We start from the raw sequence: 20,020 nt of genomic DNA on the forward strand, positions 1-20,020 counted from the left end.
CACGACACTGCTAAGCTTCACCCTCCTGCAAATACCATCAAGTATTTAGCAGCCAAAGTTTAGATCAGGGAGATGAGAGAAATCACTGAGGCCATGCAAACTGTCAGAAAGCGGTAGGTTAAGTGATAGTTTTATCTATATCCTTCTGGTCTCTGGAAAGGATTTCTTCAGAATTTTGATCATGTAGCTGAGATACAGTTGTGTAATTTTTCTTAATCTTAGCCTGGGCTTGAATCTGGGCTGCAGATCTGTTTGCACCAAGCTGGTTTATATAGCTGAGCACAGGCTTGTTGAGCTGTGGCATGGACTGATGATTTGTACATTCTGAAAACCTATTATTAATTTATTATTATTTTTTTATGGTAAGCACAAACTATTTATTTTAAAAATACTATCACAGTACATTTCTATTTTAGCTAATGCATGTTTGTTCTGTAATCATAAGATACACAGACCTTCCTTTTCTTATCTGTCCCAATAAGGATGGAACGGGACACATGGACTCACAGCCACATGTGTTTTATACTGACGAGGGCTCCCAGTGCACGTTGCTGCTACAGGACATCAGTAAAGAACAACCCCCTTCCAAAGTGATATATCAACTGAAATCAGATATGTCTGTTCAAAACAAACAAACAAAAAAATCAATCCAAACCCAGCAGGTTTTCAGGTTAGTATATAGTGATGAAACTGAACTTTTTAATAAAATGCCTCCAGGTCCTCAGGGGTAAGTAACCATTGCCAGGAGTGGAGATTGTTTTGTTTCTAAACTGTTATGCTGCTCTGGTATGCTGAATTGCTACAAATACTCCCATTGCTTTAAATAATAGTTTTCATAGTATCCTTGACTTTTAAAAAATTTATTATATTTTTGTCAAATGCAGCCCTGTATCTTCATGACACGTGTGGGCTCCCAGTGGACACTGCGGAAATTCCACCTAGTGCCAAAACAGTCCTTTTAATAAGCCTTTTCAGAGTATTACAAAAGCAACTGCAACAACAACAAACTATCACTTCAGTACTCTGCTGAGAAAGTGGTGTGGATTATCACCAGAGAGTAACCTGAGGTGAATATTTTAGGGTAGAATGGAGCTATGTTCCTGTGGCATCTGAGATGGAAGAGGTGAGGTTAATTCAGCCACTGCTCTTCCAGACAAACCAAAGCAGGTCACAAGGTTCATAACAGGCTTTACTGATGCCAAGAGCCTTTCATTGATCTGACAGGTGAGCAATAATAAATAGATTACCTTTCACTGTGGGAATCCAGCAAGGTCTCCCAGAACAGGTAAAACCTGTTGGTCTTTTCCTGCTGCATGTTCTGAACCACAACATTTATACAGATAATGAGATTTGAGCACAGAGTTCTGGTTGTACTTTTGTGTGTGCTGAGGCTTAGATAGGCAATGCTACAGTGTAGTTCTGTCTCTACATAGCCTTACAGGATTTTATTTTATTTTTCTTAAAGGGCGTACCTGTTTGAGGAATAAAATCAGTTTCATACATGATTTTGTGATGGCACCTAGGCTTCTTAGGGCCTCCAACATCTTGAAAGAAAGACTCCAGACTCCAATCTTCCTGAGTGGCAAGGTCTTTGGTAATTCCTAAACCACTTATGTCCCCTCACTCAATTGCCTTGTACTTGGACTCTGTGCTTGGGCTCTTCAGGCTTGCATTCCTCTCTGTTTTGTACTGACAGGACTAGCTCTTCTGTTAGTAATTAGTGCTAACTAGTTCATATATTTCATAGAACTATAACTGAAGTTGATCAATATCAATACTGAGATTAAGCTTTTTAGCAGATATTCATTTAGTTTCCATCATCTATAAAAGAACCTAGGAGTTACCTTGTGAACATACAACCTCCAACATCAATGCTGTTAGAGTAGCAGATTATGGTGGTATTCTGCTTTGGAGACATAACAAATGAATTATTTCAGTATGAAGTTCTTTCTTACAATTTCTTAAAATTGTGTCTGTTCCCTCCTGAGCTGTGATATGTTTCTTTCTTTCACTTAGTTCATCATTACTAAGTGACAGATGCAGTACAAACTTTTCTATCTACTAAATGCCCCCACAAGCCAGTTATTCTCCCATTGCCCTTACCTGTGTAGGAAATAGGTTCTAAATATGTTTAGAAATGTAGGCTCCAGCTCCATGGGCACCTCTTTTACCCATCAGTTGTTTATATCTAGGTTCCCAGGTGAACTAGCATTTCTAACAGATGTTGGAAAAAAAAGAATAAAACTGATCTGTAAGTTAGCATTACAATTATAAAAGAAGCTCCAAAATTTCAAATGAACCAAACTTCTATAGTCATTTCTAGCTTTTTGTCTTTTTCCTCTGATTATAATTTTCTCTTTTCTTTAAGAAACAACAAACAAACAAGAAACAGAATGATGGCCCAGAAACAAAAATTAATCTATACATCCAAGTCCTAGTGCTTTACATAATGATAACCTCTAATATCATTACCTATTGAACGTGGTAATTTCTCTCTACGGTAACTGTATTGAGAAAAAATACTGCCACGTCATACAAATATTTACACTGAGAGCCTAGGACTGTAGGCTGTCTGGAAGCCATCTATTGACTATAGCTGTTGAAGACAGCTAATGAACAAGATTAGGTTTCCTCCTTGTCTGAGACCTCTTTCACAATTGACTGCATTGCTCATTCATCACCTAGGTGAGGCTCTAAGTTCTTTAAGAGATCGAACTGCTTCCTGATGTGGGGTTCACATATAAGCTCTTGATTAGTGAGTTGATTAAAGGAATTTCCAAAGCTTGCCCAGTCTGACTGATGGTGGCTATTACAGCTGTAATGTGAGAGTTTTACTGAAAGGGGAAGACAAACAGATAAAAGTATGGCAAAGGAAGCTGCCAGTGTTGTGAAAAATCAAGGCTTGAGCACAAGTACAGTAGAGTCTGAAAATAGATATGGGGAAACTCTTTTGTTGCTATGACTTTTTTTTTTTCTTTCCCTTTTTTCTCCTCAGCATGTACTTTTCCTTTCAAATAAGAGTTATATGAAATCTAATGGAAGCAGAACTGTTGGTTTGATTAAAATAACAGGAAACCAAGTTAACATTTATGTCAACTGGAACAAATGTTTCTCTGGTTAATTCTTCCACCTAGGCAAGGCCACATGGAGCTTGGTTCTCCAGCTAGCGGATGGGACTGCCTTCAACTGGAAAAGATTTCCTAGTTTTAAGCTACAGTTAGCACAAGGAATTTCTCTTTCTGTCTTCATGAACCTAAAGTGGTTTGTCAAGTTTTCACTTTATGCATAGAGGCTTGTAAAATATTTTGAGATTATATGGTATGACTGGAGAGTAAACACTAAGCACCATTGGACATCACCTCCTGTCAGCAATTGCCATACACAGAATAGAAACAACTGAGTTGTCCACAGTTGTCCACATAAATTAATCTATGTCACACTGGAGCAGAAAGATTCCAACCATAAAGTTATAGAAATGCTGGTTGGAAGGAACTTCTGGTGTCACTTAGTTTATCCTCCCCCTGAATTTGCCCTGTGGATAACTCGCTTGTTTCTGTTCTCCGTGTGGTACAACTGGTGACATCTCCCCTGTGTGTGTGGCTGTATTGCACTGCTGCTACCTTAACCCACTCACCAGGGGAAAGTGTGTAGATCTATGAGCAAATAATGTGTTAACACAGTTGCTGTTGAAACGAAGACAGACCTGAACAGCTTTATCTTACTTTGTTTTGGCAAGACAGTCCTCCAGCCACACTTGAAACATCCTTTGTTTTGGGAGCTTCTCTTCCCTCCACCCTGTCCTGACTTTCTGTGTCTGGGGATGGGTTTTGGCTTGTATAGGGATAAGCAATGTGTTACCCTGACTTCAGTGCAAAATTTACAGGAGATGGAACTGCTGGATTATTTCTGGTCTCGCTTTTGTCTGGTGTCAACTTAAGAGACTCTCTGCTAAACCACACAAAAAATGATTTGTGGTGGACAGCATGTATACAGCTAGCCTATACAAAGATGTGCCCCCAAAACATTAAGTGTTCTCTTGGAGGTCTGTGGGGAAAGAATCATATTTTGTTCATTTTAGGAAGAAAGAAAAGAGAAAAAATATCAGGACGATCTCAGAAACCTCTTTTCTCCTCCTCACCTTTCTCCTCTTATCCAAAAAGAAGGCTGTCGTTAAATGGCACGAATGCAAAAATTAAACTGCTCCCTCATCCGCCTCCAGTAATGTGATAGATGTCTTTGTTAAATGGACAGCAATGGAAAGGGGCAGCTATGGGTTATTTGCTGCCACTCCTGTGAAGATGGAAGGTCATGCTGGGGCTTTGCTCCCAGACAGAACTGAGAACCACCCATAGCCAAAGGAAAGGAGTAATCTTGCCAGTGACACCCTGAGCAATCAGGAGAATGTTCTCTCACCCAAACTGTGAGTAATGAGTGTTTAACACAAATTTTGTTGATAGGTTTCTCTGGCTTGCAATGTTATACTGATATTTATTTTTATTTTTGCAGCTGCATGTCTGTGGAGAAAAAATCCTAGCTAAGGCCATAAAACCAGGCTGCATGAATAGAAATGGAGATAGAGCAATGCATGCATCTACTGCAAGGTGGGTGGTGTAAGCATGCTAGAGATCGGGAACCATTATTCAGGGCTGCATTGTATTTACCTTTGCTTTGTCTCCTGGCTGGGAATCAACCAGCTGCTATTTGCTGACTTTAATGGAGCACCTGAGAGTGGACATGCCTTTTCCAAGTGTTTTGCCAAGCACTGGTAACACAATAGTTTATCAGTGCTGCTAAGTGCATTTTCCAAGGAATGAGTGCCCACAGGAACAGCAGAAAGCAGCCTCTGTACTGCTCAACCCCTTCCAGGTTGCAGTGCTGTGTCCACCCCAAGCTTTGTTCAAGGATCCACAGAATCCATCCCATGGGCCACGTGTCTGCTTCATGAACCCCCCCCCCCACAGGTCTTGCTGCTGCCTGGCATCCTGCCCAGCACTGCCAGAGCAGACACTGGTGGAGAGCCAGCAGGACACATGATGTCTTGCTAGTTGAGAGCATCTCTTCTGCTGCAGCAATGGGGAAAAATACCAGGTACCTACCTGTGCCCATGTGCAGGAAGATAGAGCCTTGCACAGAGTAAGGATGGGCTGGGGTGGCAGCCACAAGCTGGACTGCCCTGGAGGGAAGGTGAGCATAAGGGGGAACAGAGTGGGCACCATGACCCTGATGTTTTGTGGTTGAAGTCCTCTGGGGGAACTGGCCTACGGACCAGTTCCCCAAGTCAGAACAGGAGGATGCGAAATAGATTTTCCCATTGAAAAATGCACAGAATGGCAACAGTAGGGAGCAGCTTTTAAATCTGTATATAAACATCTTCTTAGATCAGGCTACCACATGCTCTTATGCTTTTTTCTCTTCGTATGCCATTTTAACAAATTCACACCTGTACCCGCTGCAGTAAATGTAAAGAATCTGAGGTTATCTGCAAACCACAGGTCCTTGTCTTTCAGGTGTACTAAATACCTCTTCTTTTATAGACCGAGCATATTGTAGATTACTGAATTAACTGTGCTGTCTTTACTATCCACAATTACTCCCACAATAACTTAATTGCAGCCCTAAGCCCAGGTAACGGTGAATCTATCTATATTTCCATGTAACAGCAGTAAATATCTGATCTAATGGGGAAAAACCTCCTTGGTGGAGCAGTAGTACACACTTACTCAGCAGGCACAGCCCTGGCCAGGCTGCCAGCCTGCAGACGTGGCTGCGCACAATGCAAGTGTCAGAAAATGCTGTTTTCCTGATGTGTAGGACCTCACAAACCTGCAAAACAAAACTCTTTGAGCAACACCCAGCCCCTAAACCTTGGCAATAGCAAACCCAGCTTTTTATTCGCTCCATGCACGAGCTGGAGAGAGCTGCATGCAGCCTGACAGGGTTTGCAGCGAGGGTCTCCTGAGAGATGCCCTTCGTGCTGGAGGTGCAGGAAGTACCTCTGACCTTGATGGCCTTGCTTCCTGCTGAGTGGACTTCAGAGCTTCCCAAGTTTCTCCTTTTCCACACCCACTGCTTAGCCTTCCTCACTTTCACAGGTTACTGATCTCTCTCTCTTTTTTTTTTTTTTTTTTTTTTTTTTTTTTTTTTTTTTTTTTTTTTTTGCCAGGGTAGCATTTGCTGCCCAACCATGGCTGGTAACACTTCTCACTGGAGTTTTGGCACCCCTCCCCTCTCACTAGAGAGGAGCCAGCTCCCTTCCCTCATCCCTACGCTCTGGCTTTCCTACCTCTTCCTTGATGAACCAACTGCTCTGGCACCTACACCTCTTGCAAGCACCCCTACTTCAGCCTGTTACATGAGGAGACATGTTTTCTTCCTTCTCCTTGCGTCATTTATGTCGTTTGTGCCAAAACTTCCACAATAACATCTGCAGGAACACTTCTGCTCTTGAAGCATCAGTTATTGACTTTCAGATTTTAAGTATTTTCAGGCAGAGTGGTAGTACAATTAAAAAAAGTCTACAGCAATGCTGCTTGCAAATATTTCCAGATTTGTAAATATAAAACCTTGCAAATCTTTGTAGATTCTTCTTTTCATCAGCATATCTATTATCTGACCTGATATTTCTCATCACAGTCTCCCTTTGTTTTGAAAAGGAATTACAATCTCCTTCCATATGCTTTTAAAACAACAAATATTCTATTAATAAGATATTATATGAAGGCTATATGCATCATATTAGCCAATTTTTTTTTCCTAACTTCATGAAAGGAGAAACATCTTCAGGATCCTTATTTTATTTTATGAAACAAAGCAAAACCAGGCTAAAATTCCTAAAATCCCAGCTTTCTTTTCAGGCTGAAAGCAGGACCCAGACAACACACCTAATCCGATGTGCTAGCGAAGAGAGCGAGCTGACAGCCCACGTGGCTGCCCTGTCTCTCCTCAAGGATAGAAGTTGTCTTTGAAAGCCTCCATTGTTCTCTGTGCAGCATCCTGCATGTTACCTAGCTGTAAGTGCTATGCAAACACAAAGGTAACCACAGCACAAACACACCGTGCAACCCCTCCCCTCCATGCTGCCAAGCAACATTTTTATTACAAAGAATTTATTTTTTTAAAACAGAAGTTTAAAAAAAAAGTCTCCTCTTTATTTCCCTACTTTTTCTTGTCAGTTTTTTTTTTTTTTTTTTTTTTTTTCCCACGGGCTTTGTTTTAATCTCAGTTACAGCTCATCTAAGGTTCTCCAGCCTTCAGAGGTTGTATGGCGTTTAAACTCTTGCTGAGTTTTTAATTGGACCATGCCAAGTGTCCAGTGTGGGTTAAACTAAAGTCTTCTAATGTATCTTGAAGCACACTGTGCTTTCCAGGCAGAGTTCAGTGCTGATTTTACGTTACCAATTGATTTTGTTGTTATTCCAAGACAAACACAGCTATTCTAGCTGGGACCATTATCTTATGACCTTTGTGGGCTTCGTTAAGTTTTTGAACTTTCCCAAAGACATTGCCCTCTTAACCAGCAGCTAAGGTCACCCTAAAAAGCCCCTCTATCTTCATCATTTTTTGTGCTCACCCAGGGGCTCAGGCTCTACTATTTATATTGCTAGTGAACATGCAGACTAAAGGTATCACCTTGGCAGTCTTTTTGTTCCTTCTGCAGATGATTGTGGTCTTATTTCTGAGTAAAGCACCCTATCTTCAGAATGAAGGAATTCAAATCTCTCTATATTAATTGGAGATCAAATCTCCAAATGGCATCTCCATAAATGCCTCTTTCAACTGAGAGATGTCATGCAGGAAATGCTAGTTATGGCTTCAATCTACCTGTAGCCAGCTCTTGTATCACTGCAGTCCTGCCACTGTCCCTCTCCTCCATAAAGCACCAGATGTTTACTTGGCTTTTGTGTGAGAGATCATCAGCTCTTCAGGGACGCCCTCTGTCTCTGATTCACACTTTAATATATACAATTCCTATGCAATGTAAGAACCTCACAAACAAAAAAATTAACCTACACACTGTGCACATGCACAGTGCAATATTTTATATAGCTTTATTCTATTTGGTAAGGGAAGGAGAGCACAAGGCAATAATATTTAAGAGCAATGATACCAAAAAAAAAAAAGATAAGAGGATGAAATGAGGGAAGCAATGGCTACTGTCTTGGCAATGAATTGATCTCTGTAGTCTTTGGTATTTAGTACAACATTATTATTTTATTTGGTTGTGGGTAAGACACTATCTCAGCATAGGATGACCTGGGGTCAGTTCCTGGTTCAGCCAAAGACTTTCTGGATGCCCATCAGATGGCCATCCAGACCATCTGGATGCCCATTTAAAGTCAAGGTCTCGGCTCTCCTCTCTGTAAGAGCAAGTGGGAAAGTTTTATTTCCCAAATCCAAGACTATGGCGAGGATGATTCAGTAGTGATATGGCCCATGGTAAAGTTTACTAGCAAAATAAAGTTTAGCTCAATTAAAGAGGAACAAAGACAGAAATTTCGTGGTGCCTTGACAGCTCAGCAATACTGGACAGAGTTGTAACAGATCGTGAAAGTATAAACAAATTATTTGCGAGAGTACTCTGATGCTTTCAGGCTCTGGTTGTAGGAGTCTCAGTCGCTGTACCTAGATTTAATTCAGAAATGAATTTGCCCTTTAAAAAGAAGGGGTAAGATTTGAAAATACATTTGTTACATTCCAGCAAGGAGTTTCACTAATAATAACAAAGACCAAGGACAGTTTTTTTTTGTGTGTGTGTGTGTTAGAGAGAACACTTTATTATTTCTCTAACATTCGTTGCTTTCTTTGGAATCCTGCTGAAATGTTTTTGATTACATACAAGTAGGAGATCAGTTGTAATAAGGCGTGTCATTGTTTCTCATCCATGTTTATAGCTTTCAGTTGTTGCCAGGCCTGACATTCCTCTCTGCGACTTTTGAACACCGCTGTGATTTTAAAGAGACACTATCTGTAGAAACAACTCAAAAAGTTTGCACCCTATTCTTAGTTATCTCTTACTGGGAGTTAGACTAACTAGAATGCCTAAAGATGCCCAACATTGGTGTGTCTTCTTTTTAACTGAGTGTGAGTTTAACAGAAGTAAACCAGTGCTTGACTATTTCTAACAGCCCTCTCCCTGATCTTTAGACTGCAGTTCTTCATTCCTGTGCTACTGTGTCTGTAGTTTGCTTTCTGTATATTAGCTTGCACTACCACTACTTTTATGCAGGGAAAGTAAACTTGTTCAGGCTTCTTGCTCTTTATTCATTCGTGGCGTATGCAGCATTATTTGGGTTAACAAGTTAGGAGATAAAGTTAGATTTTAATTGTCTGTTTTCTGTCGTATTTTAAAATATATAAAAATATTTTTCTCAACATGAGGTGCTATAAATTCCCCTCCCCTATGTTGTTTTTGGACCTGGTGCATTTTTAAAATGACCTTTTAAAAAACAATAGTATTTTTCAAACCTCCTACTGGAATGCATTTGATTTGTATTATTCAAAGCAAATGTGAAGGGCCAACAGACCTATGAAAATGACCTGTGCTAGGAAAACAGGGTTGTTTGTTTAACTTCTAGGACGCATTTTGTTCTGCATGCAGGTGTGTGACTTCCTGGGGACTCTAGCAGAACTATGCATCTACAAGCAGAATTTAGCTCCCTAATATTCAGAAATATGTTTGGACATGGTACAATGTCACAGTCTGCTGGCTGTACATTTATTCTGGGAGCTAAACCTTTGGCCAGAACTGTTGAAATGAATGGGGTTGATGCTCTCCTCTGTGAGGTCTCTGCTTAAAGGATTAGCCATACCCTTCTGGGCAAGGAGAGCTGTGGTAGCTGCTGTGCCAGCAGTTCAGGGTGGGGGCACAGTACAGATTCCTTTATTGCAGGAAGGGCTGTGAATGAATATGCCAAAGTTTTGGTTGCCATAAACGTCGCTTAGCTCCTCTGATTAGCAGAGTAATGCCAGATCATGTCAACTCATAATCCAATACACAGAGCTTTACATATTTACATATTTATGTCCAATTGGCTTAATGGACAATTTAACTGCTGGTTTGTTGAGATAAGTCTTGCTCACTAAAGGCATCAGACAGGGATTTTTAATGCTTCTTTTTCCTCTCCTAGGATCACATAATGGGAACAGCCTTCAGGTGTTTAGGAATTTGTCTCCTCCTGTTACCTATTTCCACATGTGCAGACATAGTCCGTCAGTTATCACACTGCAGGTATTTGCTGTAGGGAGGATGATGATTTCAACTAAAAGAATATGATCAGATGAATTCCTCAAGCAGCAATTATCCTAATCTTGCGTATACATATCTATTTCTTCAAAAATAAAGACACAACTCCACTCCCTTTACTATATTTAATCAACAGAATTGGTTCGAAAATGTGATTTTTCTTAAAATAATCACTGAATCACCAGCAACTAACTCTTCCAACAATTAGCAAAGAATGATGGATCTAAGTTCAACCCAAAGTGGCTGACATATTGCTTCTAGAGAAAACCCTTTCTGGACAGAGTTATCAATTCCAACAGCGACGTGAGCAAGGATGAGGAGAGCCAGGAATAAGGAGACATATGTAAAATCAAGTTTGTTTCTTTTGCTGATGATATCTCAAAGGAAAGAGGTTTAAGAACCAGTGAGCACATGAATATAAGTAATATAAAAATAGTCATTTTAACTGCCTTGGTGCTTTTACAGTGCAGGTGGTGAAACAGCTTCTAGTGCATACTCATGGTCTGGAAATTCTTATGTGAAGAAAAAAACAGGTGAAAAAATACTATGTCCTGAGCAGTGCGCTTGATGCTTACCCACAGTAGAAAACTATTTGTATAAAACAATCTGAAAATAATTTGCTGCCAATCAGCATTTCAAACCTCTCTGTATAAATGCCTGTTATACTAAAGGCAATCTGAAACTCTGAAAAATGGTAAACCTAAATGAAACTTCACCTCAGCTGTCTTGAAGAATCCATCTTTGGTTATTTATACATTGATATACACAGTGACAGTGTGATTAGAATTAAAAACACAGGTCAGCTATCACAGGCCACTGAAGTCTACAGTCAGCCTCTTTTTTTCTGAGATACTTCCTGGTTTGTGTTAGCAACACCAACCAGATGAAGATAATTACATTAATTGATGTACTATCTCCTTTATCTTCAGTCGTGTTATGACTTGACTCAGTCTTTTAGTGAGTTATAGGCTTTCATGGTCCGGGTATTGATGAAATCTGTCTTCTTAAAGTCAGCCTTTGGAATGAAAGAAAGAATAATTAATTACCTTCAGTGCCAATTCTGCAAGGGAAAGGTGAGTTTACCTGCATAAAACTAGGTAGGGAGTCATGACAGAGGTCTAGGCAGACAGAGACAGAATATGCATCTCCCCAAAGTGACTCAGTTTAGACTAAGATAAGTGAAAAGGTCTTCTACAGCTCTCTCACGAGGGGTGCAGAGGGGCAGGCATGCTGTGCTCTCTGGGGATGGGGACAGCGACAGGACCCGAGGGCATGGCATACAGCTGGGATGGGGGAGGGTCAGGCTAGGCGTTAGGGAAAGGTTCTGCACCCAGAGGGTGGTTGGGCACTAGAACAGGCTCCCCAAGGCAGTGGTCATTGGCTTTTGGGTGGTCCCTTGTAGAGCTAGGAGTTGGACTCAATGATTCTTGATTGAGTTGGTTTAATGAGTCTTCTTCCCTTCCAACTCAGGATATTCTGTAGTTCTATGAATTGTTGTTGGGAGTTGCTTAACTCTCCAATGACTGTATGGGCAGCCTATTCCTCTAGTTCAGCTCTACAGACTCGTAACTCTAGGTTGCTAATGTCACCTGAGATTAACTCTATCTGAACAAAGAGTTCAGGACAATTCCAAAATGCCTCAGGATTGTATCAATCTCATTTGATCACATGATTTCCATTGGTTATTAGGCTGACTTTAAAAAAAATATCCAGATGTTAGGTCACCTTAAGTTTTCAGTGCTGTACCTGGTATCTCTAGGGGCCACGATTCATACAGGAACAGCAAGTAATCAGGATTTTTGAAAATCAGATTAGACATATGTGTCTTATATGCACATCCAAAATACCAAAGACTTCAGAAAATTTGTGCCTTCTGGGATATTGTGTTACGGTCCCAGGACCCTTTTTCTTGAATGCAGATTTCTGGTTTGTGAGGCAGCATACTGCTGAGTATGATGCAAGACTTGAAAAAGATACTGTATTATGTAAATTTCCTTGAGCAAATTGGAATAAAAAATTTACAGTTCTTAATGTTTTTTTTTTTTATTATTATTATTATTTTTATTTTTGTAAAGCTAGAAGCCTTCAGTTGCATTGTTACTTTGTTAAGAAACAAACTGGCTAACACGCTGGAGGCTGGGAAAATGGGATAATTTTAGGTTATCGGGAATTTTAGGTGACAAATTCTAAGCAGCAGGAAAATAGGGAATGAGTACAGTTTGAAATGCAAGCTGGAGGTAGGCAAGTTGAAGTCAACCCAGCTGTGCATAGAAAAAGCACTTATAGAGCTTCAAAAGGAAAGAAACAAGTTGGTTTGTTGGCTGGCTGATTCATGCTGGTCATTTTTTGTTTGATTTTGACTATGGCAGTAACTGTTTGCCAAACCTTTTCCTGGCTGTACCATTTTGTTTGGATATAACTAGTCCCTGGGCTTACAGAACATGCAAACAATAAGGAGAACAAAACTGCTCTGGGTTTAAAGCAAGAAGCTGCTTTGCCCTTCATTTGCTTTTGCTAGCATCTTATGCCCTCTGTGTCAGGTTCGTTCAGTCAGTGGTGGATGGACAGCTACTAAGCATTTTCTTCTCGCTATCTGATCTGGCAGGCAGCAGCAACATTTTTCATACACTTTTCCAGTGCATATAAAACCGCAGAGGGAGAGAATATGAACAAAGATGAGCGAAAATTAAGGGCATGGATTGCTTGTGCAAGATTTTCTGTAATCATCCCCTGCCATGGGCAGGGACACTTCCCCTCAGACCAGGTTGCCCAAAGCCCCATCCAGCCTAGCCTTGAACACTTTCAGCCACAGCTGCTCTGGGCAGTCTGTTCCAGTGCCTCTCCACCCTCTGAGTGAAGAATTTCCTCCTAATATGTAATCTGAAGTTTCCCTCTATTAGTTTTTAGCCATTATTCCTTGTCCTGGCACTATACTCCCTGACTAAGAGTCTCTCCCCAGCTTTCCTTTAGGCTCCCTTTAGGCTGCTGTAAGGTATCCCCGGAGCCTTCTTTTCTCCAGGCTGAACCACCCCAACTCCCTCAGTCTGTCTGCATAGGAGAGGTGCTCCAACCCGCTGATCACCCTCATGGCCTCTGGATATGCTCCAGCAGGTCCATGTCCTTGTGCTGGGGGCCCAGAACTGAACGCAACACATCAGGCGGGGTCTCATGAGAGGAGAGCAGAGGGGCAGAATCCCCTCCCTTGAGCTGCTGGTCATGCTATACATGAGTAAGAGAAACACCAAATTCAGAGATCCCTTGAAATCCTATCAAGTAATAGCGCAGAAGTGCTAAGTGCCACAGAGGTCAAATGAGACCTGAAATAGATCTGAAAGGACAGATTAAATGTTTCTGCTACAAGCCAGATCTTACCTTTTTGTAAGCGTTGTGGAGATCAGTATGTGACCACAAGGAGCAGAGGAGGACCGAAGCAGCCTTACTAGCTTTGCTGAACATGTTACTGCAGTTTTGAAAAAAGAATGATAAAATGTTTAAATTCCCACTTCATAATCACAGTGCATGTGTAGACTTCAGAATGTGTAACCTCGTAGCATTTGTTCTGTCACCCTTTCCTCTTAAATGCTGCTTTCTTACTCTTTAGGCATTCTAGCGCACCTAATGCTGTCCTGACTACTGAAGCAAATGAAATGTACCTTCCTGCTTAACTTATTCTGCAAAATTATAGATAAATGAAGTACTCTATAGACTTAATCTTAGAAAAACTATCATATTAATTCAAATTCAGTTGAGGAAAATAAACCTCAGAATAATAAGTATTCTAAAGGATCTTCCCAGCAGGTAAAATATCTAGCTAATTAGACAGGATTAATACTGTTCAGGGCCTCATGAGGCTTCCTTTAATGAGATGAATTTTCTCTTTCTTTTTGTAAAAAGAGAAGAAGGCAAACAAAATAATTGTTCATATTCATAAAACATTATTCTTTTTTTTGTTATTGTTTGAATATTGGTTACATGTGATTAACTATTAAAGAATGATTGAAGAAAATTCACAATCTATTGTCCATAATGCCACTTTATAAATAATTCTTAAGTATGGTTCCATCATTTCTATAAAACGTATTATTGTGCTAACAATTAAAGATTATCAGGGCTGTGTTACAAAGAATAGGAAATAAAGAAACTTTCTGGGGACAGATAAAATACGACTGTCTCCAGCTAAACATATTAGAATACAGTTAGTATTGTGTAGTCATCTTTGGAGGTGCTATTTCGGATGCTGGAGCAAGGCAAATTTACCTGTGGATGAAACAATTGTTACAAGAGATTTGTTTGTATTTTCTAATATGTGTAATCTTATTCACAATGCAGTCATTTTTAAGCTGCCTTGTACCTTAAGACGCAGTGTTTTCCTCCCAGATAGCAGAGGTTGCAGTTCCTTTTTTTTTCCCCAAGGGAAAAGAGGAAGAGGAGGGTCAGGAGGGAAGACTTCTCAGCCATCTTACCTGTCGTTCATGCTAATCGTAATGATCTTCGGTATGCCATCAGCATTCAGGAGAAGCCGTGCGTTGTGAGAACTGTTCTGTGTCAAATTATACAAGGTGTAGCAGATGGAAGCTGTGGTTTCACAGGCAATATCAGACCCTGGGACAGACTCAGGAAGTATCGAGACCAAATCAGGCAAAACTTCTCTAGCTATAAGTTGGAAAACAGACAACTCCATTATTAGCGGGTACAGATTTATCTAGGAATCGTGCAAGACCTCAGTCCTCCCATTATCACCTGTCATGGTGCAGTCTACTCCCCCCAGAAGGTCATGGTTTCATAGCTGCATTATATCCCCACAGTTTAGGTTAATGCCTCCACACGAAATTTTACAGTGGCTGCCACTTCCTGAGGAACCATGTGCATCCTCTAGTTAATCATCGGGTTACAGGTATACAGCAAACTGAGGGAGGGTGACTATAGCATGAGTTTTTGTGGGGGCAATGTGGAGACCTGTGCCATATGGACCAGTCCATGCCCAGAGCTGGTGGAGAAAATTACAGCGGTCAGCAAATGGTTGTGACCAGTTGCTCCCCATGTAAAAAGCAGCACCAGGCAACAGTTGGGGGCATTTTGGAAAAGGAGGTGCTTTTTGTACTCAGCATGAGGCCATACTGGATATTCTGTCCTCTTTATCCAGTGTGCTACTTGGACTGAGAGCATTTTGTTCGCTCTGACTTCTGCTCATTCCTTCAGGTGGGTGTGTAACAATGTTTGTTTATATTGAGATAAAATCACATACAATTTAGAATAGGACCTTTAAAACTGAATGAGACACCTCCTATGATAAATATCAGTCAAAGCAATTATGTCAGAGATGATAGTCTCTTTTTTCATTGGTAAATCAAGTAAATTGATTTTAAGAAAGCAGTATCTTGAAAATGTCTGTATCTTTACATCTGGCAGTGTCTTGAAAATGTCTGTTCAGAACAGGCTATTTTTTTCAGATCAAATTAAAAAAAATCTCATTTTTCAATCATTTTATTTTCACATTTTATATGAAATTTAACTCAAACTGGTATCATATATTCATTTTGCTTGCTAAATAGAAACACTTTTATTTAAGAAACATTACGCTCTTCCTTTCTTTCAGCCAACATTATTTGGAGAATTTGACCTGAATCCACATATGTCAAAAATATGTGGATCCACAGTCAATCAAAAATAACTCCTTTCCATGGAGAAAATGTTCACCTGAAATTCCCTCAGTTCCTTCTACCATGTGTAAAGAAAGAAAATGACTGTGAAGGTGAAGCACCTTTCTCCAGAGCTTCATGCTACTTTCTTCAGAGCTTCTGCATTTTCTACCATCTTTCATACATTTTTTTTTTCCTATGGAAACCCTGACTTCCTCTCAGGTTACTTCCTACTCTTTCAAGAGGATTTACCACTTGCAATTTTTAACACCATATGTATTATACTTTTGAAATCAGCACAACAACGTAATATAATATTTTCATTAATTGGAATGTTTTCTAAAGATTAAACAGTGCCAAGGAGACTGTTCTGCAGACTTCTGGAGGTTAACCTGTCCCATGAACAAGCTGTAGGCCTGTAATTTCCCCTTCCCCCTTTGGTGAGAACACAGAAAATGACAACAAATGATGTGAATGTACTTATCCTATCAGTAGGAAAAATATTCAAATATAAATTAAATTGAAATGAAAATACTCAGAATAGAAATGTCTTCTGATGTGAAAATAATTGTAATGTTTTAGAAATAAAGCCCTCAAAAAAACCAACACAATTATTTTCTCTGTAGCATCTTCTAGCTTCATTTTCTGAAAAGTTATACAAGATAAATGTGCAAGAGACAAGCTTCTAAAGTTTTATGTATAAGAGAAGAAAATACGATCTTTGCTAGAAGAACTGGAGATGTTCCACGATTCTTACAAAAGACTACATACCCGTGGCATACAGAACTCCGCAGTTACCTTCCTTTACCCTATTTTAAGCACAAGAAAAAATCCCTGTCCAAATCTGTGTAGATTTTATGTCTATTATTTATTTTTTGAAAGTAACATCAATAGAAGTATCTGATGAGGAATACACAATGTACAGAAAAGTACAGGTTAGATTCTTCCATAGGCAAATCTTTAACACTGCATAAGGACTGCAAGTATCTGACACGAATAGTTATCTACTAAACCAACATACCATTTTTTTTTAATGTTTATTAAAGAAGGAAAGAATAAGTAAGCAGAGGAGAGAAAGAAAGCCCAAGAGACAATGTTAGTCTTTGCTCACCTATATCATTTTGCAGAGAGGTGTTGCGAGACAAGTTCCTGAGCAGTGATACTGCTGTCTTCTTTACTGTCGGGTGGCTTACATGCAGCATAGTTCGAATACTTGGAAGGCCATTTGCTTTCCGAACAACAGTCTGAGCCACTGCAAATGGCATCTGTTGTAAGGTACATGGCAATAATATGTCATTATGATGAACGTATAGCCTCATAAATAACAGCAGTAGGTTCTCTGCATCATCTTAAGTATATTTAAATTACTTTAGATCTGATGCTATGTATGAGTTGCAACAGAAGAGGAAGGTGATATAAATCAAGTTTCAAGCCCTCTGTTTCCCACATGCTCTTTGGCTAGTTCCTAAGCCAAAACATGACAGAGGTCATCAGTTTCTTCACCATGAAAGTGATGTGTGGCTGTGTCAGAGACTTATTCTCCCCATGGGACTGATTATGATCCACAAAACCCCTCTTTCACAATTTTAGCATCAACTCATCCCTCACTGTGCAATGAATTAGCAAATTCCATACACAGACAGAGTGAAAAGAAGTGATCCCTGTATTTGCCAAGCAGGAAAATATCTGCAGTGCTGGTTATGACTTTCTTTTCAATGTTCTTTCATTTCATCGACTGTGCCTGGGAATCAGCGGCTTGTCAGTGGTTATCTGAGCTCAGTGCTGTGAACGTTGCATTGCAATCCTATACTCTATGCATTTACATTAAGAAAGCAGTGACAGAAAAAAGAAAAAAGCTGCCTTACTGGTCCAGTGCCAGCTGTGAGGTTCTGAAGAGCTCCCAGAGATGCTTCCTGGGTATAGTTTCTGGTACTCTTTGCTATTAATGAGAGATATATCCTAATCAGTGTTGAATGCCAGAGCGATTCCACACCCCTGGGATTGCTCCTTTCCTCAGGTAGTGGGGTGTCCTGCTGCTTCTAAACATACAGACAGATCAAGCTGTTAGAATCATATATGACATATGACATAAAGCATCACAATCTAAACTAGCAATTTTGTAACTCTATGACCAGATGATTTTGCAGAGATTACTACAGACTACTTTTGTCATAAGAATGAAAGTCAACATTAATGGAACACAGATATTTCTTAGGCAACTTGTAAGATTTCAATATTTAATTGTACTGACTATTCCATCCAAAAAGAGAAGACAGATAGGGAGAGAAGCTGCTTTGCATCTCTAGCTATTGATATTGGCAGCTGAGCTGAAGGAGAAAGAGAAATAGCATGCTAGAGCCCTACTGTGGATGTAACAGGGGAAGAAGGAATACACTCTAGCAAAAATAATGGATGTCCTTTCAGTCCTTTCCTTTCCCTTTCTCCCACCCCAATACCTGTTTTTCTCTCCACCAACTCCCAGCTGCCAGAATATTTGAGATCCATACCACATTGCATCAGAAGAAGAGATCCAAAAGCCAGCAAGCCATGGAAGCTGGCAAGTCACCCTGTGTTGGTTTCACTGCTAAAACTTCCACAATGCCCAGCCATTGGTAGGACACTTGCACAATTGCTGTACATGGCACAGACACCATTTAGATCCATCAGAAGGGATTAAACTGACTGACAGTATCCCTTAACTACGGAAACTGTGATTGCTTTGTCACCTGCACCATCAGCAACTGAACACGACAATGGGTGTTTGGAAAGGCTATTGATAAATTTACATTTTTGGGGTGAGTCACACTACTGGATACATCACCAACAGAGAAGCAACCAAAGTAGATCACATCCTTATTGTCCAGAAGTTGTTACAACTGATTAACCAAATGAGATGTAAGGAAACACGTGCTTTACCTCTTTCACTTTTCTGCTCCGTGTTCCAAAACAGCCGGGTGTTCTGTCATGGGTAGGGATATTTCTTCTTTGCATATAGATGCTCTGGGCATAGCTCTCAGGGAGCTCTACCTCTAGTTGGTAGGAAAGATTGTGAAGAATGCACACACAATTCTCTGTGGCCTAAAATAGAAAAAGAATAGAAATCTTGAAAGCTTTGGCATGTTTTGAAGGGGCATGTGTAGACATGGGGAGAACTTTCATTTTTGGATCTTGAACAATTAACTGCAGATCTTCTAATGGCTTACAGAAGAGCTAGTCTTCATGCCAGTGATCCACAAGACTGTATTTACACCAAGAAATTAAACATGTCCTGGGATGTTCCTGAGCGCTGAGGCCAACTGGCACAGACGGTTGGGATCAGAGCAGGGTGCATTCCTGCTGGAAACGGTCCTGACACATTATAATTCTTGAATGTACCTGGGAATTGTTAGGACATGTGCTATTTGGCACAGACCAGAAGTGTGCCAAGGAACGTATAGGAACTTAAGCGCAAAGATGATCACGTACACACCCAGCCATTATGTCAGCAAAAGGAAAACTTTGTGTTTTACCCAAGGATACTGCATTTTTCTGTCATAGATTTTTTTCCCCCTCAAATCAGATGTGCCTTTCTAGACGTAGCTAAGGTCAAATTGACAATTTCTGAATGATGAGTTTAATGGCAAATAGTTTTATTACCATTTCCTCCTTTTTTGAGAGTGAAAAGGGAGTGAGTGATTTTAAGATAAAATGCAGCAGGGAGCTATTGGCACAAGGGTTATGTGCTGGATTCTCCCTGGAGCTAATGGCACTGAATACAGGGATATGGAGAAGCTCAAGTAACTAATCCTAGGAAAGAGCTATAAATGTACAGTAATTAACACTGTACAGCACAAGTTATAGCAGGCATGCCCGAAGTGCCTCATAGGCTGCAGTTAACCTCCTCAGAGACTGATGGTCTTCTCACCTAACGGCACCCAGCTAAAAGACAAACATTAAGTCTAAGCGATGCTCAGGGCTCAGTTGCAGTCAGTGGTGGGAGGAAGAGAACGAGAGGAACTGGCTTCTGGAGGTGTCCCTGTCTTTGCAGTTACTGGCTTAGGCAGAATGAATAACTTTTGAAAAAAATAGGAAAATGAACCCCATTCAAAATGATAAAAGCTCCTAAATTACACTGTCAGTCAGATTTAGGCTCTTCATT

At 40.2% G+C, this 20,020-nt stretch overlaps 1 protein-coding gene and 1 long non-coding RNA gene across 3 annotated transcripts in view; one reads left to right on the forward strand and one right to left on the reverse strand.

Annotated features, from left to right (window-relative positions):
• Nucleotides 1–241: 241 nt before the first annotated feature.
• Nucleotides 242–5,891, forward strand: LOC137845368 (uncharacterized). 2 transcript variants are annotated; one of them, XR_011090190.1, is made up of 3 exons: nt 242–670; nt 1,466–4,420; nt 4,507–5,891. It is a non-coding gene; the product is annotated as an uncharacterized lncRNA (long non-coding RNA). The 2 variants fall into 2 exon arrangements; XR_011090189.1 differs by having other exon boundaries at nt 1,466–5,891.
• A 4,463-nt stretch (nt 5,892–10,354) lies between these two features.
• Nucleotides 10,355–20,020, reverse strand: part of PKP2 (plakophilin 2) — a 44,391-nt gene continuing 34,725 nt past the window's right edge. Inside the window, exons 8-13 of the mRNA XM_068662501.1 lie at nt 18,799–18,960; nt 17,748–17,921; nt 16,994–17,147; nt 14,707–14,896; nt 13,616–13,703; nt 10,355–11,258 (exon numbers count right to left, since the gene is read on the reverse strand). Coding sequence (XP_068518602.1) covers nt 11,190–11,258; nt 13,616–13,703; nt 14,707–14,896; nt 16,994–17,147; nt 17,748–17,921; nt 18,799–18,960 — 837 coding nt within the window. The 3' untranslated portion in view covers nt 10,355–11,189. The remainder of the gene's footprint in view (nt 11,259–13,615; nt 13,704–14,706; nt 14,897–16,993; nt 17,148–17,747; nt 17,922–18,798; nt 18,961–20,020) is intronic.

The sequence above is a fragment of the Anas acuta genome, chromosome 1 (assembly GCF_963932015.1).
Source record: "Anas acuta chromosome 1, bAnaAcu1.1, whole genome shotgun sequence".
NCBI classification, from domain to species: Eukaryota; Metazoa; Chordata; class Aves; order Anseriformes; family Anatidae; genus Anas; species Anas acuta.